Source organism: Cucurbita pepo, chromosome LG18, assembly GCF_002806865.2.
Source record: "Cucurbita pepo subsp. pepo cultivar mu-cu-16 chromosome LG18, ASM280686v2, whole genome shotgun sequence".
In the NCBI taxonomy this organism is placed as follows: Eukaryota; Viridiplantae; Streptophyta; class Magnoliopsida; order Cucurbitales; family Cucurbitaceae; genus Cucurbita; species Cucurbita pepo.
In genome coordinates, this window is record NC_036655.1 from 6,250,090 (window position 1) to 6,277,598 (window position 27,509).

Sequence of the window (27,509 nt, forward strand, 5' to 3'; positions counted from 1 at the left end):
CTTATTTTGGTCCATATTTCTAATTCTATTTTCGGTCAGTCATTGTTATTAACCTAGCATGTATTTTGGTTTTCATCTACAAAAAAAAAAAAAAATGCAAACCAAGCCTAATAACTTTCATCGTTACTGCCGGACCAAACATCGAACTGCCGTATCGATGATTAGAGTAATTGTTTTGGTTATGCTACATGAGTTATTCACAAACCCGCTCACACTCCTACTCAAACTAGCATATGAACACATTCAAAATCATTCTCTTTATCCTTGAAATAATTAACAATAAAATAACAATGTGAACCAAAATAAATATTGAGTATTAGTGTAATAGCTCAAGCCTATCGCTAATAGATGTTGTCCGCTTTAACTCGTTACGTATTGCTGTTAGCCTCACGGTTTTACAACAGGTCTGTTGGCGAGAGGTTTCCACACCCTTATAAGGAATGTTTTGTTCCCCTCTCCAACTGAGGTGGGATCTCACAATTCACTCCTCCTGAGGCCCACATCAGTTGTAGAGGAAAATTAACTATTCCTTATAAGGGTGTGGAAAACCTCTCCCTAATAGACGCGTTTTAAAACCGTGAGGCTGATGACAATACGTAACGAGCCAAAATAAATACCTGTTAGTGGTAAACTTGGACTGTTACAAATAATACTCTATCATATGCAGTAGATTCCGCCAAAATAAGGTGACCTAAGATTGGTAGTTTAAATTCCTTAAACTAAGAGATGAGGAGGTAATGGGTCGGATAAGTAGCAACTGAGAAGAATAAGAAATTAAAAAAAAAAAAGAAAAGCCACCACAATAAAATAGATAAAGGAAGGCCTATAAATAATAAGCATGAAGAAAAACTCAGTCCTTATTGTCGTCCCAAATGATCATTCACATTTACATAAGAAATTGAAAAGGAAAAAGGTAAGCTTGGAAGGATGGGGTTCATCAAATACAGCTTCCATTTTGAAAAGCAATCATAATTCACACCTGTTCTTTTCAACATAATTAAACAATAATAATTTGTACCTTCTTTTTCAAACCTCCCTAATACACCAACTAATAATGTCAACTCTATTGGTCAATTTTGTGATTTTTAGACTCTTTTGGTGCATATAATTGAGTGTTTTGCTTTAATCTCTGTACTTTCGTAATTAAATTCCAACAAGTTTTGATATTTCTAAATAATTGTGCAAGCATGTGAGCTCATATAAATTGTACTGTACCTTTATTGATTATATATAACCTTAGAAACAAGTGTGAACGGCGGAGAGAGCAGTTTTTTGCGGCTTTGAAGGCAATTTTGTCTGCCAAATCCCAACCTGCCAAAGCAATGAGAAACAAGATCAGGAAAGCAACATTAAACCAATGGTATATTCAGCATTTTCTTTAGCTTCTTCCTTACAATTGTTAAACTAACAAGGATTGAGCTAACCTTGAAGAAGTTTATGATTCTACCATATGATATGACACTTGTTTAAGACAGAAAATATCAATAATAAGAATATTACATATTATGAGCTAAACAGTGCATGAAGACTATTACTTATCACACCTTTGTTAGTGGGAAAGCTTGGGGAAGTTCAGTAATTATATTTTGTTATGCGAATCAAAACAAAAAGAGGCAGATATTGTTGAGATATTGTTGAACAACTATGCGGGAAACACTCGCACTCTTTATTAAAACCAATCAAGAATAGAATACAAGATACTTTATAGAATACTGCTACTTTGTATTGCTTGGGACGATGAACTAAATAGGGTGGAGGGTATTTATACTATATAGTAGCCAATCTATTCCTAAAATTTCTCAACGTTTTTCCTTAAAATTCCTAAATCATTTTTCTAAGTTTATTCCTAAAATCCTAAATCATTTTCTTAACATAAATATAGTCACTCATACAATGGTTGGGCTCGACTCTATTGAGATACAATAGTTGGGCTTGACCCTGTTGAGATACAAGGTTGGGCTACTGATGATATTTTAACAGATATGAAATATAAAGGTAAAGAAACAACATTTGATAAGTGGCAGGGAATAACAAACGCTTACCAGTATATGTTTTGAGCAAGAGTTGGGACAGGAAGATCGGATATATCCGGAGGCTACGTCGAGGGAGGGCAAACACCTGTTTCATTGTTTTGGCATTTCTGAACTTCAATAGTTCATCTGCTTCATCCACAATGACCACTTGATTGCCTCCAAGTATTGATCGTTTCTTTGTAGTGCAGTGATCATGCTAAGAAAAGTAACCTTATCCGGTTCTATCCTCTTTTCTCTCATTTCTTTCACCAACTGAGCGGCTTCTTCAACCATCCCTGCTATTCCATATGCCTTGATCAATGCGTTGTAGCTATACAGATCGGGTTCGAGTCCACATGCTTTCAGTTCTGTCAGCACTTCCTCGACATCGTCAATCCATCCTTGTTTTCCATAGATGTTGATCATGATGTTATAAGTGTATTGGTCACGTTCAGAATTCGAGTCCTTTAATTGCTGTAAGACTTGTCTGAAATTATCCATTCGGCCTTCTTTGCCATAAGCATCCAACAGAGAATTGTATGCTTCAAGGGAAAGCGAAAAGCCATTAAATTCCATTGTTCTAACTGTGGACGACATGTTTGCGAAGTCCTTGCTCTTTCCAAACGCAGATATCATAGTATTATAAGAGATTACATCAACCAAACCTTTTTTCTGAGCCAGCAATAACAGTTTTCTGGCCTTGGAAAAAAGCTTGGACTTCCCATAAACGTCAAGCATGACATTCAAGGTCACGGTATTTGGAGCAAACCCACGTTGAAGCATTTCATCAAAAAGGCTGGAAAGCTCATCAACAAGCAGAGCACGGGAACAGCAATTTATGACACAATTATACATTTCCTGATCCCAAGAGACGTCACTATTCAGTATCCTATAGTACACATCTTGTAGCTTATCCACCATGCCACAACGTTGATAAATACGCAGCATGTCCCGGAACAGATATATGTCTGGAACAATGTCCTGCTGTTTATCCATGAAGTCAAGAACTGAGCATGCATCTTCCAATGATCCAGCTTTGACATACATTCTCACAACAACACTGAAGGCAATCAAATCCAAACGAATGCCTGAAGATTTCAGGCTTAGATAAAGTTTCTCCCCGTCAGAGAACCTACCCATGATGCTGTAGATATCAATCATTGTGCTCGTGATATGCAAGTTCGGTTTGTTTTTACGTTTGGGTAGTTGAGTGTATATCTTGATTGCGTTCTCGAGATGGTCTAACTCTTTACATGAACAAATTAGCAAATGATATAAATTCTCCTCAAAACGAAGATCATTCCACTCTTTTTCCCTCAACACTTTCAAAGCATCATCCACTAAACCGTGCTTCACATAAGCCATTACCAGAATCGAGCAAGATGTCTGGCTGGCCAGAACTTTCCGATAGAACGATCCTGTCAAGAGGAGAGGCACACTTTTTATTCTTCTAGCCTTTTCATAAGCTTGTAAAACATTTCCAACAATGGAAGAAAGCCGGCATCCAATCTTCAGCATATCATTAAGAGTTTTAAGTGCACCTGCGTCATCCTCATGTTTGGCTTGAAGATTCATGAGGGTGAACAAGTTAGAGGCATTCGGCATATATCCTTTTCGCTTGAGTTCCTTAAAGTACCATTCTGCCATTTTGTAATTACCAGCTCGTCCCCAACCTTCAATCATGGAGCGGTAAGTCGTTTCATCAGGTTCTACACCAGAGTTCTTGATGCTCAAGAACAGGCGTTGAGCAGCATCCATATTCGATGCTTTTCCATACCCAGTAATCAACGTATTATACGCAATGATATTAGACGAAAACCCATGTTCTTCCATCGAGGCAAACACAAGTTCAGCGTCCTCCATTTTACCTTGCTGACAATAAGCATTAAGCATGACTAACCAGTTCTCTACATTCGGTATTACCTTATCTTCTTGCATTAATCGAATCACCTCTTCTGCTTTATCGTACAAACTCAAACGCGTGTATATAGTAATCATAGATGCATATGCCGTTTCGCAGACAATCCCAAAGTTTCTCATCTGATTAAAAGCGAACTCTGCCTCCTTGAGGTTACAACTCTTCTGATAGAGGCCCATAAGCATTCCAAACGTTGCAACATTGGGCAGCACTTGCCATTCCAACATCATTTGAAACCATTTAGCACCCTGCTCTACAAGCCCCGACTTATAACAAGCATAAATAAGGGTGTTAAAGACCTGAAAATCCAATTGATCACTCAACTCAGCTCTAACTTCTCTAATTAGCTTATCGGCAGCATCCCAATCTTGTTGCCTGCCCAACACTCGAAGAATCAAATTATACGCACTCACATTGTGTTCTAATTTCCGGTTGATTCTCATCCACTCAAAGAAACCTAGTGCTTTTCGATCATTACACTTCTCTAACCTTTTTAAAATGGCATTGCAATCCTCTAAACTCAAATCGGACGATATAGTGGAGTAATTGACATCCAATTCGCCACCATGAAAAACAATACTATCGAAAACTTTCTCACTACAATTCTTACTGAAACTAAAATACGAACCTGGCGCTCTCTTTGATGGCTTCTTGCCGCCAAAATACTTCTTCCTGGTGTCAATTTCATCAACGGCACATTTCGATTCGTAACCGCCGGATGTCTCCGGCTCGACCTTAGAAGGCTTGTGAGCCCTAACCAGAGAGTAAAGTACGCAGGACTTATTGAGATGAATATAGCCAGTGATAGAGAAAACAGAGCAGCAATCAGAGAGCAGAGATGAATTAACCGGAAAATCGAATTTCTTAGAATGGAAAGAATCTAGAGAGAAGGAGAGTTTCAGGGAGGCCATGGCTGAAGATTGAGCTCGCAAGTCAGAGGTCAGCAGAACGCATGGTGAAAACAAACGAAATGTAAAATTCAGGTCATCGAGAGTATTGTGAAACGAGGGTTTATGAGAATGATAATCACCATAGCTTTTGGGATGGAGGAGATAACGGAGATTGAAGCAGTGGAGGAAACTAAGCGATCAAAGGATTGTCTGTTTCCCCGACCTCAAACAAATATCAGCGGGGATTCAACAACTGTACATACAAACCCCACCAACCCAATCCAATCCAATCTTATCCAACCCAACAGTCATTCTGAATTTATTCCGGTTCGGCTTGACGAAGTGTTTTTAAGTAAATTTTCGGGAAGTATTGGTGTTGGAATCAGAAAATTTTCAAAATAATTTCAACTTCTGGAGTTCAAATTTTATTTCAATATATATATATATATATAAATAAATTTCAATTTAAAGTTTATGACAATATGAGAAAATTTTAAATTTTGGGTATTATAATAAAAAAATAATACAACACATGTCTACATTTGAATACTAACAAAAACTAAATCTGGACTTTCGGAATCGGACTGAAACAAGCCAACTAGAACTCGATTAGACCAAATTTGTAGTTTAACCCACTTGAATGTATAATCAAATCATTCTGTGTACAATGGCTGTGTACAATGGCAGTGTTCTGTGGTCAATTGTAGGCTGTGATGTGAACCTAATAAACGAATTTTTACACACAGGGGGGTTCCTCCATCCGGAACCCCCATACTATCCAAACACCATGGAAATTAGCTTGCAACTAATTAATCTTGACCTTCATCACCATTTGAGATGTCAAAAAAGAACTTAGGGAGCGATGCAATTCGAGGAAGATGCAACAACAAATCGCCAAATGAATCTTTCCTTGACATAGCTGAGGCTTGTATGCTTCCAGGAACATCCTTGTTAACTTCTGGATGAATGTTGATATGGTCTCCAGTATCCCTGCCATCCCTCCACTCTGTAGCATCCTTGAGTCGAACTTCCTCTTCGTGATTGTCAACACAGTTTTCGCCACTGGTTTGGGAACTTTGAACGGCAGCAGGTTCTTTCTGCAAAAGGCAACAGAGAGAATTGACTCTTGACATGACTGATACCTCAGTAGGAGCTGCTGATGACAATTGATCGTCACTCAGCAAGTAATGTGCAATTTCATTCAGCATAGATTGGTATTCCTCCGAGCCATCATCAACAAAAGGCGTCTTTGTAGAAGCCATTTGTTCTGTAATATGATGTCCAATGTGGCTTACAAGGTCACCCATCGACATGGATGGATGAAGCCCCCGAACCTTTATCTGCTCCCAGTTTCTCGGCTTCCTGCTAACTTCAGTACTTCTATTCTCTTCAATCTCATGAGCGTCCATCACTAACGTACAAATGGTGACATTGATCAGAGAAGAACATTGGGAAGCAAGCTATAGAGAACGAAGAAATTATGTAAAAAAAAAACTGGAGGGTACTCCAAAGAAAATTCGCTAAAACTGGAAATCGAGAAAGTAACGTTCACAAATACTAGATGATTAATGCGAAGCACGTCTAGGATGCTATTGTCGCGTACATGCTTTTGAAAATCCAAGGCTAGTATAATTGACTAGTCAGGGAAGTCTGATAAATTTAAAAGAAATCGAGCATGCTATGGCATTGATCTACCTGTCACCCATCAATATCATATCTTCCAAAGATTAAATGTAAGGTAATTAGCTAATGAAAGTGATCATTTTTCAAGCCCAGACCAACTTGCAAGTTTATTGTACCTGAACTGGGGGAAGGCACCTCCACAGTGAAAGGTTTGAACACCATTTGAGGGGAAGACTGTTCTACCTCCAATGATGACGCAACAGATGATGAAACTACATCCTGGAAAGTAGCAAGTAGAGATTGATTGTCATTCTCTGCTTGCTCCACGGTCGTAAAAGTAGAGGCTGATTCAAAATATGGAGATCCCAACACGATCTCTGGTTGTCGGCTTAAGAAGTTCAGGCGTGAATCGCACTGGATGAGCTTTTCGAAATGCTTGTTTAGAACCCCATGTGGACACTGCAGAAAATGCTGCCTATACACCACAGGTCCAATTTACATTAAATATAATCCCTTAAACAGTCCTAGCTAACTATCCTACTAAGATGAAGCTATGCTCGAACAATTACAAAATATACTTCTCATACATGTTTGCCATTTTCTTCCGTCAAGTTTCATTTAAAATAATCCGTGCAATGAGAGTCTCAAGAACATAATTAGGCAACTTTCTAATCGGACAAAAAAAATCGTTGAATTAAAAAGAATGCAAGACATGATCCAGCAATTGAGATGCAACAATCTTCTAATATAAATTGCACGTATCCATAGCAAAGAAGTAATGGGGGAAAAAATGCCATGGTCAACAGGAGAAATACAATAAATTCTAAACCTGCAAACCCAATTATCATCTACCAAGATTATAAGTAGTAGTGAAGTGCTTCCAAACAATTTGGACCCCAACGCTGAGGAAAATGAAGATTTACCTCTGTATGCTGGCCTCACCGTCAGTAAAATCAGCTGCTGCTTGCCACAAGGTGTGCTTCCTCGGTTGAGGGTTGGTCTCCCTGAAAAACAGAGGCCGTCTAGCCAACTGCACTAACCAAGCACACCAAGATTCAAGTAAATCATCAAACACAAACTAGAATGGAAAATCCAAAACTGATGTTCATAAATAATCATGAAGTCAATACCACAACGTTTAGTATAGCAGGTCCATCCTCAGGACAATTCGCTTTTAAAGCCATAATGTCTGACCATTGTATCTCAATTTTACTTTTGAGTCCACCCTCGAGGATTTCCCAGACGATCTTATGCTTAGCATAATAACACTTCGCCACTAAATCACCTTCATGTCTTGATTTATACTGCATCATAAAATGAGTCAGCTGGAGACATGCTTTGCAAACTCAAAAATAGTAAGGCATTAGTATCTAATAATTTAATAAAGACCTCCCAACGTCCAATCTTTAAAAATGAAGCTGGGAAGTTTGAAGCCTTTAGTTTCTCAATGGTACCCCCCGGCAGGGTAGCCTCCTGGTTGTCTTTTTTAACCACAAACTCAAAAGTTTCACTGTTTGAAGCTCCAGCCACTGTAGACGCACTCTCCTGAGAAAGCTTCATTTGAATAAGATCCAACAGGGACGGGCTCTTCCTTAGCATCAAACCAAGAGGACTAGGCTCATCGAGTGGATGATTGTGTGAAGAGGATGCATGTAATGTGCCAGGTCCCCAAACAGACTGCTAATCCACAGACAACATCAATTGCTCATTAATTAACTTCTATTCAGAAAGAACAGAACAAACATTTCGTTCTCGCTCACTCAAACAAAATTCTGCAACAGTTATTAAAGCGGATTAAGATTAACTAAAACTTATGCAACTGTTCACTTCTCATCCAAATCCCAAAAATAAACCGAATAGACACAAATGCATTCAGCTCAAGTAGTTTGACTATAACCTACAAATGTTGAAATGAAAAGTCGTTTCACCAAAATAGCGTACTAATTTGGAAACAAACGGCCATGAAAATTTTCCATTTCTTTTCAAATCCGCACCATTCATCGAAACCAGATAGAAGCGAAACAGATTAAGAAAAAAAAACCTTATGAAAATCGGGCTTAAGCCGCTTGTCCAAGTGATCATGCTCCTCGTGAAAGTAATCAGCACACTCCCGCTTCGCCGCTAATTTCTCGGGATACAACGTCATCTTGGAATTCACGAATTGCACCATTGATATTCGAAAACGCAACAAGATTATACGACAGAAAGAAGAAGAAATGCAAGAAGGATAGGATCACGAACCCTAGAGAATTAATAAGGAGGAAATTAAATTTAGAGCGGAAGTTGTCGTCGGCACTTGGCGGCGAGGAGACTGCTTATATCAACACGTGCCGAGTTGAAATTCCCATGTAACTCGATCTTCGATCAAGATAAAGGGAGGGGAAATTACGGAAGTAGAGTTGGTGCATTGTCAGAGAGATGGGGGAAGGAGGGGTAGAGTTGTAAACTCGATTGACACGTCAGACAAAATGGGAATATACGTGGGAAAGCGATGGATTGCGTAAACAAAAAAAGACGGCGACGGCGACGGCGACGGCGAGTGGATGGTTTTTGAAGGATACGTGGCAGACAACCGAGAGGAAGCTTAGTTGTTAGGTATGGCCATGGGTGTTGCCTTTTTTACGTAATCGGCTGACACGACACGGCTGTTCCATAAGTAATAATATAATGTCCCACTTCAACCTTTTTATATTCTAAGAAAATTAAATAAATAAATAAATGAGGGTAAAGTATTATAAAGTACAATTTTATACTAATTAACGTGTATTATTTTTCTCCAACGTGGAATTTCAGCTCTTTATAATATATTATATATATATTTTTAAATAATAATTATCGAACAAGATTTAGATATACCAATTTTAACTTGGATCGAGAATTTAATATCTTAAATATGGAGATTTAAGTGAACAATCATCATCTTGTAACGCTCCACTCACCAAGAAGCTTGATTTACAGTTGCTAACGGTTACAGACACATTATATTTTTACATACAAGTCAGTTAAAAATAACAAATTATATATATATATATATAATATGTACAATAAAGTCATGTACAACGTAAAATTGTACATAGTTTCAAAATATGATAAAGTAAATAACACAAACGGTGAGATCTCCCGTTGAGTGAAGAGTAGAACGAAACATTTCTTATAAAGACGTTTATAAGAGTGTGAAAACCTCTTATTAGTAGACATGGTTTAAAATCGAGAGGCGGATGGTCATACATAACGGGTCAAAATAGATAATATCTACTAGCGATGAATTTGAGCTATTACACAAATAAACTCGAATCTAGGTAGGATCTCTGACGTCTCCAACTCATCTATGCCCCCCCGAACAGATGCATCTTTTTCGGAATTGAAAAACAAGTTTAAGCATAACAAATGCTAGTATATAAACAAAAAACAATCATTTCCCTTAATGAGAATGTCTTCAAAGGGACGCAAACACAAGATGGGGCTGGACTTGAGCAGAAGAAGGTGACAACACCTCACAACTTTAGCCTAAAACAGAAGCTTCAACTTTGAGTCAAAAAGAATGGTTTAAGCATGGCCAACTTGCCTATCCATCCCATAATTGACAAATGAGATAGCTCAACCACCACATCAGTTTAGTACCATTTTATAATAACCCATCTCTATCTATCTACATAATAGGCTCGTCGGGATATACATTACTTCCTACATTTTCTTCTTACACTTCATGGATTAACGTAACAATCAAAGCACACCGCTATCAGATATTGTCCTCTTGGGGCTTTCCCTTTCGGGCTTCCTCTCAAGGCTTTAAAATGCATCTGCTAGGGGAAGGTTTCCACCACACCCTTATAAAGAGTGTTTTGTTCTCCTCCCCGGCCAACGTGGACATCACAATTAAATTCCTTTTCATACAAAAAAATGGATAGAGAGATCAGAATAACTACAGTAAGATTATGACTTCACCTGTTCTCTTTGGAGTGATGATTTTGATTCTTCTTTGAGGAAGTAAATCAAAGAAGAAATCAAATTTGTTTATTGTATAAGAAGAAATTAGATATGATTACTTTGTTTATGAGATGAAACAGAGCAAACAGGGCAGACTTCCCAGATCCTCATAGTTTATAGAAGAAATAAAGCTCCATCTTTGTAGCCTATGAAGTTAGCAAAAAGAAAGAGAGGAAGGGAATTAAAAGAACGCGTACCATTATCAACTGATGAAATAAATTAGAGATAAGATCTTTAAGCAATCGAATTTTTCCATTTGATGAGTTCTGGAAAATTGAAAATCGTTTGATTACACATGAAGTGAGTAGAGGCTGGTGTAGTGGGGCGGGGTGATGGCCTCTACTTGGCCTGCCTATTCACCTTCAGGTACGGCAAAGCACCAATCACATTATCGTAGTCACTCCGGCTCACTGGGTGCTGTGTTAAGACGGAAACCAATCAAAGAAAACACTCGGTAACATAACCAGATATACAAATGCTGAGAACTAGCCAATTTTCCTTGCACAACAAGAGCAACCCACCACACTTTTTTGGTATTATAGAAGGCACTTTGTTCATGTTACAAAATCTTAGGCATGAATATTGTTGGTAAAATGAATTCTTGTTGCTCTAAGAGTTCATTAACCATAAGATCTATATGCCCACAGGGGAAATCAGAGGACTCGACCAGATGGTAACAATCTAGATCGAATCAAATTTGAACACAAGGCTAAAGGAACTGCCTTTGTTGCTCTCAGACGCAACCAATAAATCAATAAAAACTAGGCTGTGTACTACATTCTGAAAATTCAAAACCAAAGCTATTTTCCTGTCAAATAACTCGTCGCATAGTGATTGAAAATGGTGGCTGCATTGGCTAAGTTTTGATCCATTTATATAAACCCTCTCCCAGAAAAACTCTCGAAGTTTGGAAATTTCGCATTACAGATACAGAATCATAAAAATAAAAACAAGTAAAGATGGCATACCATTTTGGAAAGCCGTAGTTTCCTCTTTGTGTTCTTCTTGTACAGCAAATGCTGCTTTCCAGCTCTCCTCCGAACGATTTTCCCTCGACCCGTTACTCTGAATCGCTTTGCTGAAGCCTATCCAGTCACACCAAACAATCAAATCAAAAGGAAAAAGAAAATTACAGTACAATACAAGAGAAAGAGAAGACAATGTTAGGAATCACTGCCATCCACAATTATATGGATATTGTCCACTTTGAACATAAGCTCTCGTAGCTTTGCTTTTAGTTTCCTAAAAGGCCTCATATCAATAGAGATGTATTCCTACTTATAAATCCATGATCAACTCCTTAATTATCCGATGTGAGACTTTTTCCCTAATAATCCTCCTCTCGAACAATGTACTCCATAGAGCCTCCCCGAAGACGTATGGAGCTCTTGAACAACTTTCCCTCAATCGAGACTCGACTTCTTCTCTAGAGCCCTCGAACAAAATACACATTTTGTTCGACACTTGAGCCACTTTTGACTACAAGTTTGAGGCTCACAACTTCTTTGTTCGACATTTGAAGATTCTATTGACATGGCTAAGTTAAGGGCATAACTTTGATACCATGTTAAGAATCATGACTCTCCATAATAGTATGATATTGTCCACTTTGAGTATAAGTTCTCATGGTTTTCCCACAATGCTTCAATACCAATAGAGATTATTTGTTATTTATAAATCTATGATCAACCTGTTGATTAGTTGATGGGTGACTGTTCTCCCAACCCTTCTCAACAAAAATAATAATGACATTAGCCCCTGCAGTAATGTCTAGAATTGGGTACCGCAAGGAGTACTTGAAATTCAATCCCATTCTCGAATCATAATACAAATTCGATTAAAACAAAAAACAAACATATCCAATTATCTAGAATACTGAAATTAACTTCAATTAATCAGAATCCAACCAGAATTAAACCATACAAAAATATCCCAAAAATCACAGAGAATTGAGGGAAATAGAGACCTTGTGGGTTTTCATTTTGTACCCTTTGGCAGCGACAACAGTGAAGGGAGTACGAATTCGAGAACTGGGAGCAATGTGACATGGCTTCTGAATTAAAGCGACTCCAAACCTGGAAATGTTGTGGGAGGAACTAAGCCTCAACGAGTACGCCTTGTTCGACGACGGGAGCCGGACAGAACTACGAGAGACGCGAACTGATGAGCGAGAGCACAGTGGGGAAAACCTAAGACCAAAGGACGCCGTTGCCGAAGCAGATGCCATGGCTCCTGAAGCTTGGAAGCGTCTCGTCTTTCTCCTTCTTGCCAATCTATACGAGCCTCAAACTCGGCCTGGTGTGCGGATAAAGTGAATAGCTTTTATTTCATTTATCGATTTCTTAATTTTGAAAAAATAAAAATATTTCTAGGGCCAAAATAGTACATGCACATTGGTCGTCCTCATATTTATTATATGTTACAATTTTTCATTTAAAATTTTAAAAAAATTATACTTTTAATATAGTTTTTAACATAGTCAAATTAAATATATGATTTTAAAAAATGTTATAATTTTTAAAGATATTTTTATGACCAGAACAAAAGCTGCCCTGAGCTGGTTGGATATCAAGCTTCATTATCTCAATGTCCTTTCAATCATTGGTTTTTATTATTTTATTTCTACCGTTAATCAATGAGCCAATATATTAAGATACTGATTTTAATTCCTTATTTTTTTTATTAATATACAATTTATTCGTCTATTAAACCTTAAAACGTCATTTTTATTTGGTGGTGAAGAATTTGAGCTCGGCTAAAAAAAGTAGTGATTGATAGAGTGACACATGTGAATATATGAACTAGCGGTAGGTGACATTACTGGACCCATGGACCGTCTTGCCAAGAAAAAATGCAAAACCAATGTTAAAAATGAATGAGATAGAGATTCTAAAAGTTGTAGTAGTTGCGGTAAATGGATGATAAATTGAGCTCAATAAACAAATATTAACAATTGGTTCAAGAAGGATAACACTTTATTGAAGAAAAATAAAATATTTTTATCCGACAAAATTTATGCAAGTTGACCCGAATTCTTAATAAATATAATTAGTATGATATGGAAATATTAATCATTTTATATATGGATATAAATAAAATTGGATGTAAAATTAAGAAATATTAAATGTAGAATAGCAATCAAATTAGTAAAAGTGAAATTATTCCGTCATTTGGTGTGGAAGAAAACAATATAAAATCTCGTTGTTTGGAAGAGCGGTAGAAAGTGATAGCGGAAGAGGGAAGATTCCAGGCAATGAAACCGATGAAAGACGGCAGAAATGGAGAAAGAACAACCGTCATGGCCGGCTCCAATTTTACCACAAACACTTCTAAAATGGAAGGTTAAAGACAAGGTAGAAGAAGCCATCCACTAAAAAACCGATTGATGAAGCATTAGCAAAATAAGAAGAAAAAGATAAGGTCCATGGCCGGTTACCTTACAGCTAGCTCTATATTCAATTGAACGCCAGCCCTAACTCCACTCATCATCGCCTCCGATCTCGAGATTATATAACCTATCTCCTTCCTTCATAACTTTTATCGTCAATTTTAAACTTCTTGGAAATTTCACAATGGCGAAATCCACATCGCAACAACTTCAGATTAGAGAATCGAACAACAATGTAAATAAAAATATTGTAATGAAGACGAAAACAAAGCGAACTCGGAGGAGCGTACCGAGAGATTCGCCTCCTCAACGAAGCTCCATTTACCGCGGCGTTACTAGGTTTTATTCATCGCCCTTGCTTGCTTCTCTACGAGCTTCTTCTTCTTCTTCTTCTTCTTCGTCTCTCTCTGTCTCTGTCGATTGATTCTGACTTCGATTGCGCTTCTGTAAACCCTAGGCATCGATGGACGGGGAGATATGAGGCTCATTTGTGGGATAAGAATTGCTGGAATGAATCGCAGAACAAGAAAGGAAGACAAGGTAATTATATATTTTTTTAACAAATTAAATTACAAATTTTGAAAAATAAATAACCCGGCTCACTCGGTTTCGTTGTCTCGGCTTGGCATCTCGGCTTGGCGTTCGCTCAGTTTATCTTGGTAAGCTATTTATTTATCATAATTCAATTTAATATAAGCCATTAAGTATTTTTTTTTAATTATTGAATATATTTATTACTGAGTTTTTACCTTCGGGTGGTAATTTTGGAAAGGTGCATACGATGAGGAGGAAGCGGCAGCCCATGCGTACGACCTTGCAGCACTTAAATACTGGGGCCAAGAAACCATTCTTAATTTTCCGGTGATTTTTTTTTCTCAGCTACGTAAAAGTAATTATAATAATAGTAAATTATATTTAGTGTTGAATTTTTATGTTATTTTGGTAATTTCAGCTCTCGACGTATCAAAAAGAGCTGAAGGAAATGGAGGGACAGTCGAGGGAAGAATACATTGGGTCGTTGAGAAGGTTTGAATTACTTATCCCATAAGATTATTAAGGAAATTATATTATTTTGGGTCGTTGGTAGGATCCATAGACTTCCGAAACAAATCTTATACCAATGTCGTTAATTAACGTTTAATCATTCAACTTCCAGAAAAAGTAGTGGGTTTTCTCGTGGGGTTTCCAAATACAGAGGCGTTGCCAGGTAATTCATTTCTATAATTACATTTAAATTATACAAAATGTAATTAAACTTTTTTTATTTAATAAATGAGCTTAATTTGAATGTGCAGGCACCATCACAATGGTAGATGGGAAGCTCGAATTGGCAGGGTGTTTGGCAATAAGTATCTCTATCTTGGAACATATGGTGTGCTCTTTCTTCCATTTTTCTTTTCTAAAGAAACCAATGTAATAACGCTACAAATATTTGTTTTATATAAAAAAAAAAAAATTAATATTTTTTATATGTACATTATACACATTTAAATTTGGATATGGTAGTTTATAAATTATAATATTCATAAAATGCAATGGATGAATTATACTACTAAAATTATTCATGCATTATTAATTTGATTTCTATTATTGTAATTTAAAAAGTATAGGGAATTAAATAATTAGAAACTAATGGGTTGATACCTAAATCTTCGTAGCGACGCAAGAAGAAGCAGCCACGGCGTACGATATCGCAGCCATAGAATACCGTGGACTCAACGCCGTCACCAATTTCGACCTGAGCCGTTACATTAAGTGGCTAAAACCCTGCAACGACGTCGTTTACGCCAGCGACCACACTCTAAATATTGACTCTGTCCTCCCAAGCCCTAAACAAGAACTGGACCTAGGGCTCTTCCCGGCGGACCAAAACCAAAGCAGCACCGATTCGGCGACGGCGGAACCAATTGCCTTACCTCCATCCCACAGACCGACCACCACCAGCACGTCAGCTCTCGGCCTCCTGCTACAATCTTCCAAGTTCAAGGAAATGATGGAGATGAATTCGGCAACGGAGTGTCCGTCGACGCCGTCGTCAGCGGAGAAGCTCGAACGGCGACGGTGCTTGTTTCCCGATGATGTTCAGACTTTCTTTGCCTGCGATAGCTCGGGATCTTACTGCTATGGAGAAGCGGATGATGCAATTTTTAGCGATTTCAACTGTTTCGTACCGCCGCCGCCGTCGCATTACGATTTTGACGATTAGAAGAAGGATAGAAGGATCGAGGAGAATAATTAACGAAGCATCTGCAATATTGATTTTAGATTTAGTAAGAGGAGTTTTTAACATTTGCTGATTAAAAATAATTCTTTTATTTTGACTAAAGATTCCAATACCCATAAAAATTTAGTTACGAATTTTTAATACATTTTCGTGTTCTTGAAGATTGTTGGGAAGAAGATTATAAATAAAATAAAATAAAATAAAATAAAATAAAATAAATAAAAAGGTTTATAGAGGCCTTGGGGTGCTGACGTGGCACCAAATTTGTCGGTATCTGCATCAATCAGCAATAGTACTCATTTGGTTGGAACTTGGAACGAGCAGGCAAATTTTAAAAATTCCCGCGTACTCCATTTTATCTCCCCCCCGCCCCACGAACATTAGTGATTGTTTGGTGGCAATTTCGTAAATCCACTCAAGTAGTTGGGTCTTAATCGTAATTTCAAGAGGCTTCTCCTCCGTGAATATATATAATTTCAGTTTTCCCGCCCAATTTAGTCTCATCTACTTCCCTCCTCTGCTACTTTTTTTGTTCGCTGATTTTTCCACGAGAAAAATGCCAGACTTGGGTAATCTTTCACTCTCTGCAGCTCTTACGCTCACTCGGTGCCCTAATATCAAACCTGTTATTGATCCTACTGATATTACATCTTCCCTCCTCTGCGACGATTCTGTTAAATCTCTGCCTACTGGTAGTATTTGGGGGCAGGGGTTTCAATGTTCATTTCCCAACGATGATGAGGTCGGCAGAGGCTGTGGGATTAGGGTTTCGAGCCAGAGCGGAGACGCGTTGGACAGATCTAAAAGGCATTATGGAGGGAAGAATTTGGAAGACCATGTGAAATCTTGGGTTCGTAGAAAGCAAGAGTCCGGCGTTCCCGAGTCTCGTTGTTCATTTCCATTTCTTGAAGGCGCTCGGAAAATGGTTATTTATCTTCCTGTTTTATTTTTGAGTTTTACATGCTACAGTATTGGAGCTGGTAGATTGGTCGTGTTTAGCATGTCTTTCTTTGATGGAGTTTCGTTCTTCTTGTTTCTAGACAAGGAACTTTGTTTTTATTTAAATTAATAAGGGTTGAAGTTCTAGATGACATTTATGAAGCTGAATCAAATGTTTTCGTGGAAGTATATATGAAGTAGTTCATATACCTTTGAGAAATGCTTGAGGAAATAATTTGGATGTAGAGCGTAGCACTTTTAGTTTGAGTAGCTTATGATGAAAATTCTTCCCCCACCGATGTTGATTTTAACTGCAAGTTAGTTTCTTTTTCTTTAATTTCTTGTAAGTGGACGTGTAGCTGATAATTGAAAAGTAAGCACGGCGCTTGAACTTCCTTCTTAAATTTTATGTCAATTAAATTGTTCCTTCTACTGGCTGCTCCAGGTAGAAAAAGAATGTTTATGTTGCCGGAGATATATATTTCCCGGAGAGGAGGTCGAATGCAGTATTCGTGGCTGTGGAGGAGTTTACCATGTAATATGTGCCAAGGAAAGCTTGGGATTCTCAGGTCACAGGAAGTTCAAGTGCCCTCAACATGTAATGTCATTCTATCATCCGTTAAACTACATATTTTCTTTTCATAGTAAAACACAGACACAAACATCCTCTTTAACTATACAAGGCGCCCTTCTTTCTTCATTACAACACAGCCCTCAATTAGCTTAAGCTGCATATTAACAATTTACTTGCCTTTTTCATTTTCCTCAAAATTTCAATACCTTCTGATAAGATGACCACTAGGATCATCTAATGCACCAGTAGGGGCTTTATTCATCTTAGCTTGAGTCAGTCAATTGCATTTTCTTGAACTTTCCCCTCTTTCCTCTTCTTAAGGAACTAAATCCAAATTTCTTCTAAAACAACTACTCCGTATATTTGTTTTGTCTATTTATTAATTATTATTACCTTTGTTGTTATCATTAATTTTTAGCTGAAGTTTTGTCTTTTGAGATCGAGTTTTTGAGATTTTACATTGAAAAATACTTGTATGATCATAATATTTAGAATAATCGAACCCTATTGATTAGAATTAATCTAACCTATAGTTAGCTAAATATTCGTTGAGAAGATACTGATCATTGAAGTAGTCAGTGTGTATTTATGAATAGGGTCGCTTTTGGTTGTTTATATGATTGTATCTTCCTCTTGCGGTAGATAAATGGTTCTATAATTCGAGAATCTTGCTGCATTCTATGGCATTGGGACTCGCCTATGATATTTTTATAATTGAATGTAGAATTATTGTGAGTGCACTTCAACACAGTTTTTATCAAATAGTTGTAAACATCAGCTGATATGTGTGTAAATATATGCTTTTTTGGGAAACAGGAATGCTTTATATGCAAACAAAGATTACATTGGAAGTGCATACGCTGCACTATAGCATCGCATGATAAATGTGCACCATGGCCGGATAAAGTGATGCATTTAAATAATCAACCTGGAAAAGCCATCTGCTGGAGGCATCCAACCGACTGGCGAGTGGACTTAAAGGTCAATTTTCTTCTATCCTTTACCTCCAAAATTGTATTTTCTTTTCTCTTTGAAGATACCTTCTCATGCTCAATGTCATTGATAAATCTGAACCTTCTGATTTGAGTATGCTATATGTTATTCAGATGTATGCCCGTATTTGAAATTATAACTTCCCTGTGGTCACTACCAATTGGAAAATGAAATGATCACTTTTTTCTTTTGAATTTAAACCTCTTATGCTCTAGTAGCCTGCCTATATGGATGTTGCTCTTACAAAGTGCTTGTAAAATAATGTTGCATAGGTGATTTCTTGTCTTTAGCTGTATTGTGCAACTCAATCTCGAGTGACTGGTAATTTCTGAAAGTTATTCCTGATATGAAGCTTACTATGTTATTTTATGTGCCTATGATGATATTAGCTTTGTGACACTGTATGTCATTCAGGCTTATAATGTCTTTTCGGTTTATTCATTTTGAAGATACCTTGTTTTAATGCTTGTTTATCTGGCTAGTTAATCTTGTCTTTGACCTCTCTCTCTCTCTCTCTCTCTCTCTCTTTTCTTGTTGAAGTTTTACTTCTGCATCTGTATCTTTATCTTTAGGCTGGCTGACAGGACTATTATATTTGTTGAATGGGCAGCATGCAGTGACAACAAATGACATAGAGGTTCGATTCACAAGCAATTTACTTTGTTAGGTTCTCTTACTCCCTACCTGGTGAATGTGTCAAGTATTCGTGCTACATTTTGAATTTTCAAAGCATGGAGATCATACACTTTGGGATTCTAACATTTTTATTTGTTTTCGAGATGTTTAGATTAACATTTTATCTTGATTAAAACCAGCACCTTGTGCATGTAAGACTGATGCAATTTATATGTGCCTTTGAGTGTACGCTCTCATTTTTCATTTGAGCTTTCTAGCCGCGTCATTTTTTTTCTCATTTGAATTTTCACTTGAAGGTTATTAGTAATTTATTGATTTGAACTAGAATATGTAACTAGTTCTCATGTCACTTTTTCCTGTTCTTGGTCTAACGTGGTTTTATTCTGAGAAGATATGCCTAAAATCGACAGAGAACATTAAAATATGGAATAGGCTTGCATTTGAATCTAAATTTATATTGCTTGATGTTCTCACTCGCCAAGCATCCGGAGAAGAAAAGGGGTTCAGTGATACATCACGTCATAAGTCACGTGCTCTATTCCTTTCTTCACATTGTGTCTCACGAAGTTTCTTTTTACTTCAAATTTAGGAGGTATTTTGTCGCTTGCCTCTTCCCTATGTTGATGAGGAATTCAAGATTGACATAACATGGAAAGATATGGAGAAAAAGATGGAGCCACCGCCATACACCCACATAAGGCGCAGTATCCTTTTTGTATTGTTGGTTATAATTGAACTGTTATAGAAGTAAATAACAGTCGGATGATTCATAAGTAAACGTGGAAAGGCATTCTTATAATGATGTATAAAAGTTTCTTTCAAGCTTCTCCGTCTTTGTATTCATAGAAGTTACATCTTCTATGGTCGGGCCTCATTTATATGTTTTAAATAAGTTTTTAAAACTTTTTTAGATTGGTAGTTTATTTTTTATGAGTAGGTTAATTAAAATTTCATTTACAATAATCGTGCCATTTTTCTTAACTGAATTAAGATATTTATCTAGTAAAGAAAAAGCGGGATAGTGGTGTTGCTGATGGCATTGGATGCACAAACTGTAAATCTGAATGCTCTGATGACTGTGTGTGCAGGTGAGACTACTTTTATCCAAAAATGTTAGTGATTGATGTCCACCATATTGTTTTTGTATGTTTGCTATTTTCTTTAAATAAGACAGGAAGCTTGTAATGACAGATATTAAAGAATATGCAAGAGCATGCACTTGCCCAACAAACTACCAGAAAAAACTCCAACCCAAAAGATAAGACCTGCCTGATAATTATAAAATACCCTAGGTATTGAGGTCCAAATAGAGACATTAAACCTGATAACCTCGCATATCTCCCTCACAAAACTCCCTTTATCTCAAAATACTATGATTCCCCTCTAACCTAATCTTCCACACCCCTTAAAGAAAGCAAGCCTACCAAAGGGAAACCTTCTCCATCATAGCCTTACCATTTCCGTACCACAGACTCTAAAAGCGAATCGTAGGTAGAACCAAATCGTGAGCGTACTGGTAGCTCCAAAGAATATGGGTTTGGTGTTCTTTTACAGACCTCCACTTCCTCGTAAAACGGAACTCTTCCATCTAACCCCACTTCCAAACTCCACCAAAAATAAAAAGAGGACTTTAAGGAATACACGTTGTTTGATTTAAAAGGGTCAGGGCCCCCCCTTCAAGAGACCATATTCCAAAGAAATCAATGATCGGAGCCCGAAGGAAATTCAAGCACCCAGAGACTGTCTAGAGTCAAGGATCCAATTCAACCAGCCCCTGCAGAGGATTCTTATATGTTGACACATAATAAATGCATTCTGCACAAGTGTCTACAAGACATCTTCAAAATTTGTTTGATACGCTTTATTTCTAAAAGTTGGAGTTATTTTGGATGAATAAGTGATTTCTTTTCAAATTACTTACAACAACCCATCCATCATCTGATAACGTTAATATGTTTGTAATTTGTACCTTCTTTTTTTGTATAGAATCATTATTTTCAATGATAGCTGTACAATTTTTTATCCAGTCTCTTGAGTTGTCACCGCATTTCCATCTCTGCTTAATTGTATAAGCACTGAATTAGCTGTCATTATGGCTTATTAGGGTTCAATGCATAAGCTGTTCAAAAGCTTGCCATTGCAGAGACACTTGTACGAATAGACCATTCCGTAAGGAGAAGAAGATCAAAATTGTCAAGGTAAGTTGGATAAATATATCAAATTCTTGATTTTTTAGGTATGGTTGGATAACCGTTTAGTTTTTGGTTTTTGATATTTGATTTTTTTAATCTACTTTTTTTTTACAAATATTTTTAAAATCCAAATTATGTTTTGAAAATTTGAGAGTAGTTTTTAAAATTTTAGTTTTAGTTTTTAAAATTTAGCTATAAATTCAAATGTTTCCTCTGAACAGTGATGAAAACATTGTATATAAAATGTGAGAAAACAACAAACTTTTTCATAAATGGTTATGAGAAATAATCTTTCAATTTTTGTTAGTATTATATCTAGCAAGTTGAATTTTATTTATTTTTCTTTTCTGAATTCCATCTTTTAAGTAGTTATTTATTGATAACCCAATTTCAGACTGAATATTGTGGCTGGGGTGTGGAGGCAGCAGAGTCTATTGGTAAAGGTGAATTTGTCATCGAGTATATTGGGGAAGGTAGTTCTCATTTTTCTTTGCATACAACATAATCAATTTATTGGTGCTACATAAATCTCAACTTTTTTTTATTATTATTATTATTTTTTTTATATATTCGTCAAATTAGGNCTTACCATTTCCGTACCACAGACTCTAAAAGCGAATCGTAGGTAGAACCAAATCGTGAGCGTACTGGTAGCTCCAAAGAATATGGGTTTGGTGTTCTTTTACAGACCTCCACTTCCTCGTAAAACGGAACTCTTCCATCTAACCCCACTTCCAAACTCCACCAAAAATAAAAAGAGGACTTTAAGGAATACACGTTGTTTGATTTAAAAGGGTCAGGGCCCCCCCTTCAAGAGACCATATTCCAAAGAAATCAATGATCGGAGCCCGAAGGAAATTCAAGCACCCAGAGACTGTCTAGAGTCAAGGATCCAATTCAACCAGCCCCTGCAGAGGATTCTTATATGTTGACACATAATAAATGCATTCTGCACAAGTGTCTACAAGACATCTTCAAAATTTGTTTGATACGCTTTATTTCTAAAAGTTGGAGTTATTTTGGATGAATAAGTGATTTCTTTTCAAATTACTTACAACAACCCATCCATCATCTGATAACGTTAATATGTTTGTAATTTGTACCTTCTTTTTTTGTATAGAATCATTATTTTCAATGATAGCTGTACAATTTTTTATCCAGTCTCTTGAGTTGTCACCGCATTTCCATCTCTGCTTAATTGTATAAGCACTGAATTAGCTGTCATTATGGCTTATTAGGGTTCAATGCATAAGCTGTTCAAAAGCTTGCCATTGCAGAGACACTTGTACGAATAGACCATTCCGTAAGGAGAAGAAGATCAAAATTGTCAAGGTAAGTTGGATAAATATATCAAATTCTTGATTTTTTAGGTATGGTTGGATAACCGTTTAGTTTTTGGTTTTTGATATTTGATTTTTTTAATCTACTTTTTTTTTACAAATATTTTTAAAATCCAAATTATGTTTTGAAAATTTGAGAGTAGTTTTTAAAATTTTAGTTTTAGTTTTTAAAATTTAGCTATAAATTCAAATGTTTCCTCTGAACAGTGATGAAAACATTGTATATAAAATGTGAGAAAACAACAAACTTTTTCATAAATGGTTATGAGAAATAATCTTTCAATTTTTGTTAGTATTATATCTAGCAAGTTGAATTTTATTTATTTTTCTTTTCTGAATTCCATCTTTTAAGTAGTTATTTATTGATAACCCAATTTCAGACTGAATATTGTGGCTGGGGTGTGGAGGCAGCAGAGTCTATTGGTAAAGGTGAATTTGTCATCGAGTATATTGGGGAAGGTAGTTCTCATTTTTCTTTGCATACAACATAATCAATTTATTGGTGCTACATAAATCTCAACTTTTTTTTATTATTATTATTATTTTTTTTATATATTCGTCAAATTAGGGAATCTTATCAAAATACAAAACTTTCCCAACCTTTTCCATATCCAAGTATTTTAACATTCTTGAATAATATTTTACCTCTCAAGGGAACGTTGGTACTAAATACAAAATTTAGCAGCTAAATATTTGAGATAAACTAATGTATAATTAAATTTAGAGATAATTTAGATTAGTGACAATTTAAGTCAAAAGTAGGATATAATAAAGAAAGTTCTAATTGGACGCGAATAATTATCAGAATCGATGAAGGTAGAACATCACAGAAACACCAGAAAAATATAATTTCAAACTTCGCCCTCTCCCTTGTCTGGTCAGAGTATTTGTCTCATTCTTTGTTGGCATGCTAGCAAATGATAACTCTAAACTGCACTGAATCTATCCTTGGCTTTTCCTTTGAAATGAACGACATAAGAGAATGATAAGGTCTTGCTGCACTGACTTAAGAGTCTGGTTGAGGTCTGAATATGTAATAGCCCAAGTCACTGCTAACAGATATTGTCCATTTTGACCCATTACATATCTCTCCTTCTCTTAGGAGCCATAATCTATCATAGACAACAAGCTCAGGTTACTTAGTATCCTAACACGTCATTCAGTCAAGGGAAATGAATAGTAATTGTAATAAACATGTTTCATGACTTACATCACCATAAGACTTATATTTTCTGAGGTTCTAGAGAACGTTCAGAGCATTTCTATCTTCTACCTTATTTCTAAATTCGATCTTTTAAGGCCTTCAATAAAATCTTGGAAGTTTGATCCGATCGAGAAAATTAATTCTCAAGCTTCCACCAACTTTGCTGGGTGAAAGGTCACTGAAGCAAGAAGTGGTTTCTGGATTTGAAGTGGAGATCTAACTTTTTTTCTTATTGCGTCTTTAGTTTGACTTTGATCTGTATTTTAAATTTATGAGCAGAGAACATGCTCTTTTAGCTTCCTAGGAGAGTAGGGCATTGGAGTTCGATGAGAACGGAATGTTTTCTTTTTTGCTTTTTTGAACATCATGATTATACGCTGCATTGTCTTGTTCTCAGTTATTGATGATGCTCTATGTGAACAAAGGCTTTGGGACATGAAATATAAGGGCATGAAGAATTTCTATATGTGTGAAATTCGGAAAGACTTCACAATTGATGCAACTTTCAAGGGCAATGCATCTCGTTTTCTAAACCACAGCTGTGATCCCAACTGTAGTCTTGAGAAGTGGTTAGTTGGCTTCCCCTCTGTTTAATTTTTTTTTTTTTCGTTTGAGTTCTTTTACCTCTTGTGTTTGCAGGGATTGTAAACTAGTTTTCATGTTTTGTTTGTAGGAATATACTCTGTTAACAATTATATATAAAATTACACAAAATGATGTTTGACACAATAGTTTTCTGCTGATGTCTACCTTTACAATAACCATTTAAGATAATTGCTTTGTTGACGTACTCTGGTCTGTCACGTCAATGATGTTTATTGCGTAGTCATTGATCCTTTCCCCTTATATGTGACGGGAGGCGCAATGGTAGAGGCAAGTCACAATGCTAGCATATCTTAAAACCATCCAATTTTTCGGCAGGCGTGAATAGTAGGTCACTGCCGACTCATCTTCCAAGTGTTTATCAGTTGGGAAATCGTTTTAATTGAATATCTTTACCTTCCTCTTTGTTGCCTCTTGCAATTTATTGTTTCATGCATTTAGGTTTTGAATTGCAATGGTTTATTATGAATTTGTTGATTCTTTTTAAGGAACAAGCTGTGCATATCAGACAAGTACTGCCTCAATGATTGCATCATTGTACAAATCCAAGATTCTCTGACTAATAATATTGGTTTTGAATAGGCAAGTTGAGGGGGAAACACGTGTTGGTGTGTTTGCTGCTCGATCAATCGAGGTTGGAGAGCCGTTAACATATGACTACAGGTACGTATTAGTACCGTCTAAAAGTTAATCATTTGTTTTTCTATTACGTATGACGACTCTCTAATTTGTTTGGTTGAAGCAAACGCATGCATGAATATGAATGTTTCCATGTATTTAATGTGAACCTGTGATATTCGGGATGTTTTGCGATTGTCTTTCAGTGATCATTATTTCTAAGAAGAAAACTGGTAAACACCCTCCTCCCCACCTGCCCTGCGTTTTCTTAAATATTATTTTATTTTATTTTATTTTATTTTATTTTAAGTTCTTCACGAGCATGTGGAGATTTGAAACCCAAAATGTAATGTGCATTTTCCTGCCGTGAACTCACTACTAATTTGTAGCGAAAATTCAGGCTTTTGTCTCTATTGATATGCCTTATACCTTTATGCTGGACCATCATCCTAGTCTTCTGTAGTAGAGGATAGGGAGGTTATTTGCTTTTTTGGCGGACAATACCCGTGTTTGCCATAGGAGAACATATTTGGAATGGTCAAATACCAAGGAAATCGGTTGCGTCAGTTGTGCTTCTGTATTGAAAATCTAAAATAATGGGGGACATTTTAGAATTAGAACTGTGATTGGTCAGCTTGCTTATCAGCTAGGCTTCGTTGAATCTCGTACTTTTTTAATCTTATGAAACTTGTCGAGCCTTTACATTTTTGGGGTGTGGGTGAATGTATATGTTGTATTTGATATTGAACAAAGATTTTTCATCATGAAGATTTGTGCAATTTGGACCTGAGGTGAAATGCCATTGTGGTGCTTCAAACTGTCAACGCTTTCTTGGAAGCAAAAAAAGGATAACTGCCATGGACCTCTTCTGGGGTACAAAACGCAGGAGAACGTCAGCAGCTCGCATAACTGGTATAACTGTATGATTCATATTAACATGTGTGGTTGGGTCAATATCACTGTACATTAATACTCTTGATATAAAATGGGCCAAGACGCTAGAAGAAAAGAAGCAAAATAAATTTGCAATGCTATTAAATTCTTTGAATTTCAACAAACCATTGTGAAGTTCTCCAGAATTTTCTTGTTGGAGAACGCTGAAATTGAGGAATACGTGTAATTGATTTTATCCTATTTGTCTAAAGAAATCAAGGGATGCTTATTTAGTATTAAATGTTTCTCATTGTTCTGACTCATTACAGATGATTTAAAGAGTGACGTTCAATCCGAGGATTCATTTGATAGCCTTTATGCATGTAATTTCTCTAGTGGAAAAGGGTTTACTTATTTGCTAAAAGTGGAACCCCACTTGGATCTGCTATAATAATATGATTTATAATAATGTGGCATAATCTATTGTGTATGTATCCTATGTTTGGAGCCGTTCCTACTTTAACTAGTTAAAACTTGCCTGTCATGTGGTTCAAACAAATGATTCATGCTAATCAGCAAATTTTATTTTGAGCAGATTCCATTAGTCTTCCTTTGCATCTGATTCTGCCGCCTGTATTGCTAACTTCGCATCTTCAGCTAATTCCCTCTTCAAAAGTTCATAAACTCCAATCAGAAGTTCCAAGGTAATGATGAAATTATAAAAGTTTGCTGCTAAGTTAGTATTAGGCAAGTAGAATAGTGACCCTGCAGTGATGTCGCTCTTGACGATGCGACCCACAAGTTTGTAAAAGAATGTCTTTAGAATACTCAGGGTGGCCTTGAACTACTAAAATATAGTCTCTCTAATAGCAAATATTTGAACACCTTTCTTGTCTGAGCAACCTACGACTAGAGCCCCAAACTTCGTATTGGGGCTCTCAATTATGAACAGACCGCTTGGGATTTCCACAATTCTCACCCCAATATCCCACCCACCCTGTGTCGGCCTTCCTGACTTACCCACCCAATGCCCTACACAGCACATGTCATGACCACACAAAAGAACACTTTTCAATACAATATTCAAGTACATCTTCAACACGCAACAGTCTCTAATTTTAATGTTAATTTGCTTCATAGACGCCAAGCGTGTCGATAAGAGCCAAAAATTGCAGGGCAAAATTCTAGTCATCATTATAGAATTGTAATTTCTAAATTGCCTCCAAACCTAATATTATAGCCTGAATTTCATCTTTAAAAAAGAAAAAAGAAAAAGGAAAAAAAGGAAAAACGTAGCACAGGAATCTGGGTTTGAACCTAAAAACAGCCCCTCTTTCCAATCCTCTTCGAAAAAAAGTGGAGTTTTTGCTTTCTTTCTTTTCTTCTGACCCTTAGTTCTCAAGATTAGTAAATTGCAAAGGAAATATATTGTATAATATATATATATATATATATATTAAGCAGGCAGACAGAAAACAGGTGGGTTTTAAAACAA

The 27,509-nt window shown here is 36.6% G+C and overlaps 5 protein-coding genes and 1 long non-coding RNA gene across 7 annotated transcripts; 2 read left to right on the forward strand and 4 right to left on the reverse strand.

The window, feature by feature from the left end:
- Window positions 1-833: 833 nt before the first annotated feature.
- LOC111780115 (pentatricopeptide repeat-containing protein At4g30825, chloroplastic) lies at window positions 834-5,092 on the reverse strand. Its single transcript, XM_023660408.1, has 2 exons — window positions 2,043-5,092; window positions 834-1,311 (listed from the first exon to the last, which is right to left on the reverse strand). The coding sequence occupies exon 1, from the start codon at window positions 4,839-4,841 to the stop codon at window positions 2,148-2,150; it is 2,694 nt and encodes an 897-aa protein (XP_023516176.1). The 5' UTR covers window positions 4,842-5,092; the 3' UTR covers window positions 834-1,311; window positions 2,043-2,147.
- Window positions 5,093-5,404: 312 nt separating this feature from the next.
- Window positions 5,405-8,845, reverse strand: LOC111780118. Of its 2 annotated transcripts, none has more exons than XM_023660410.1 (6): window positions 8,485-8,845; window positions 7,833-8,123; window positions 7,574-7,747; window positions 7,367-7,473; window positions 6,620-6,918; window positions 5,405-6,231 (listed from the first exon to the last, which is right to left on the reverse strand). In XM_023660410.1, the coding sequence occupies exons 1-6, from the start codon at window positions 8,611-8,613 to the stop codon at window positions 5,630-5,632; spliced, it is 1,602 nt and encodes a 533-aa protein (XP_023516178.1). In that variant the 5' UTR covers window positions 8,614-8,845; the 3' UTR covers window positions 5,405-5,629. The 2 variants fall into 2 exon arrangements, with proteins under 2 accessions (XP_023516178.1, XP_023516179.1); XM_023660411.1 differs by having other exon boundaries at window positions 7,833-8,120; window positions 8,485-8,842.
- Window positions 8,846-10,607: 1,762 nt separating this feature from the next.
- Window positions 10,608-12,754, reverse strand: LOC111780120 (50S ribosomal protein L35, chloroplastic-like). The gene is made up of 3 exons (XM_023660414.1): window positions 12,397-12,754; window positions 11,399-11,515; window positions 10,608-10,847 (listed from the first exon to the last, which is right to left on the reverse strand). Exons 1-3 carry the CDS (start codon window positions 12,655-12,657, stop codon window positions 10,770-10,772), a joined length of 456 nt encoding a protein of 151 aa, XP_023516182.1. The 5' UTR covers window positions 12,658-12,754; the 3' UTR covers window positions 10,608-10,769.
- Window positions 12,755-13,562: 808 nt separating this feature from the next.
- On the reverse strand, window positions 13,563-14,337 carry LOC111780122. Its single transcript, XR_002812797.1, has 2 exons — window positions 14,109-14,337; window positions 13,563-14,026 (listed from the first exon to the last, which is right to left on the reverse strand). It is a non-coding gene; the product is annotated as an uncharacterized LOC111780122 (long non-coding RNA).
- On the forward strand, window positions 13,974-16,143 carry LOC111780119 (AP2-like ethylene-responsive transcription factor At1g16060). The gene is made up of 8 exons (XM_023660413.1): window positions 13,974-14,157; window positions 14,276-14,358; window positions 14,469-14,477; window positions 14,591-14,679; window positions 14,771-14,844; window positions 14,975-15,025; window positions 15,114-15,190; window positions 15,477-16,143. Exons 1-8 carry the CDS (start codon window positions 14,003-14,005, stop codon window positions 16,022-16,024), a joined length of 1,086 nt encoding a protein of 361 aa, XP_023516181.1. The 5' UTR covers window positions 13,974-14,002; the 3' UTR covers window positions 16,025-16,143.
- Window positions 16,144-16,544: 401 nt separating this feature from the next.
- On the forward strand, window positions 16,545-26,324 carry LOC111780121 (histone-lysine N-methyltransferase ASHR3-like). The gene is made up of 11 exons (XM_023660415.1): window positions 16,545-16,967; window positions 17,427-17,579; window positions 18,372-18,536; window positions 19,159-19,185; window positions 19,774-19,888; window positions 20,176-20,272; window positions 21,289-21,382; window positions 21,771-21,849; window positions 24,318-24,489; window positions 25,106-25,186; window positions 25,911-26,324. The coding sequence occupies exons 1-11, from the start codon at window positions 16,599-16,601 to the stop codon at window positions 26,065-26,067; spliced, it is 1,509 nt and encodes a 502-aa protein (XP_023516183.1). The 5' UTR covers window positions 16,545-16,598; the 3' UTR covers window positions 26,068-26,324.
- The last annotated feature ends 1,185 nt before the right edge of the window (window positions 26,325-27,509 follow it).

Excerpts from the sequence above, each read along its gene's own strand:
- LOC111780115 (XM_023660408.1), bottom strand. The coding sequence starts at position 4,841 with ATGGCCTCCCTGAAACTCTCCTTCTCTCTAGATTCTTTCCATTCTAAG.
- LOC111780121 (XM_023660415.1), top strand. The coding sequence starts at position 16,599 with ATGCCAGACTTGGGTAATCTTTCACTCTCTGCAGCTCTTACGCTCACT. Across the intron at positions 16,968-17,426 it reads TTGAAGGCGCTCGGAAAATG|GTAGAAAAAGAATGTTTATG; the intron begins GTTATTTATCTT and ends TGGCTGCTCCAG. Across the intron at positions 19,889-20,175 it reads ATACACCCACATAAGGCGCA|ATATTTATCTAGTAAAGAAA; the intron begins GTATCCTTTTTG and ends AACTGAATTAAG.
- LOC111780119 (XM_023660413.1), top strand. The coding sequence starts at position 14,003 with ATGGCGAAATCCACATCGCAACAACTTCAGATTAGAGAATCGAACAAC. Across the intron at positions 14,845-14,974 it reads TACATTGGGTCGTTGAGAAG|AAAAAGTAGTGGGTTTTCTC; the intron begins GTTTGAATTACT and ends TTCAACTTCCAG. Across the intron at positions 15,191-15,476 it reads TCTCTATCTTGGAACATATG|CGACGCAAGAAGAAGCAGCC; the intron begins GTGTGCTCTTTC and ends AAATCTTCGTAG.
- LOC111780118 (XM_023660410.1), bottom strand. The coding sequence starts at position 8,613 with ATGGTGCAATTCGTGAATTCCAAGATGACGTTGTATCCCGAGAAATTA. Across the intron at positions 8,124-8,484 it reads TTAAGCCCGATTTTCATAAG|CAGTCTGTTTGGGGACCTGG; the intron begins GTTTTTTTTTCT and ends TCTGTGGATTAG. Across the intron at positions 6,919-7,366 it reads GGTGAGGCCAGCATACAGAG|GCAGCATTTTCTGCAGTGTC; the intron begins GTAAATCTTCAT and ends TGTGGTGTATAG.
- LOC111780120 (XM_023660414.1), bottom strand. The coding sequence starts at position 12,657 with ATGGCATCTGCTTCGGCAACGGCGTCCTTTGGTCTTAGGTTTTCCCCA. Across the intron at positions 11,516-12,396 it reads ACAAAATGAAAACCCACAAG|GCTTCAGCAAAGCGATTCAG; the intron begins GTCTCTATTTCC and ends GTGACTGGATAG. Across the intron at positions 10,848-11,398 it reads AACTACGGCTTTCCAAAATG|CACCCAGTGAGCCGGAGTGA; the intron begins GTATGCCATCTT and ends GTCTTAACACAG.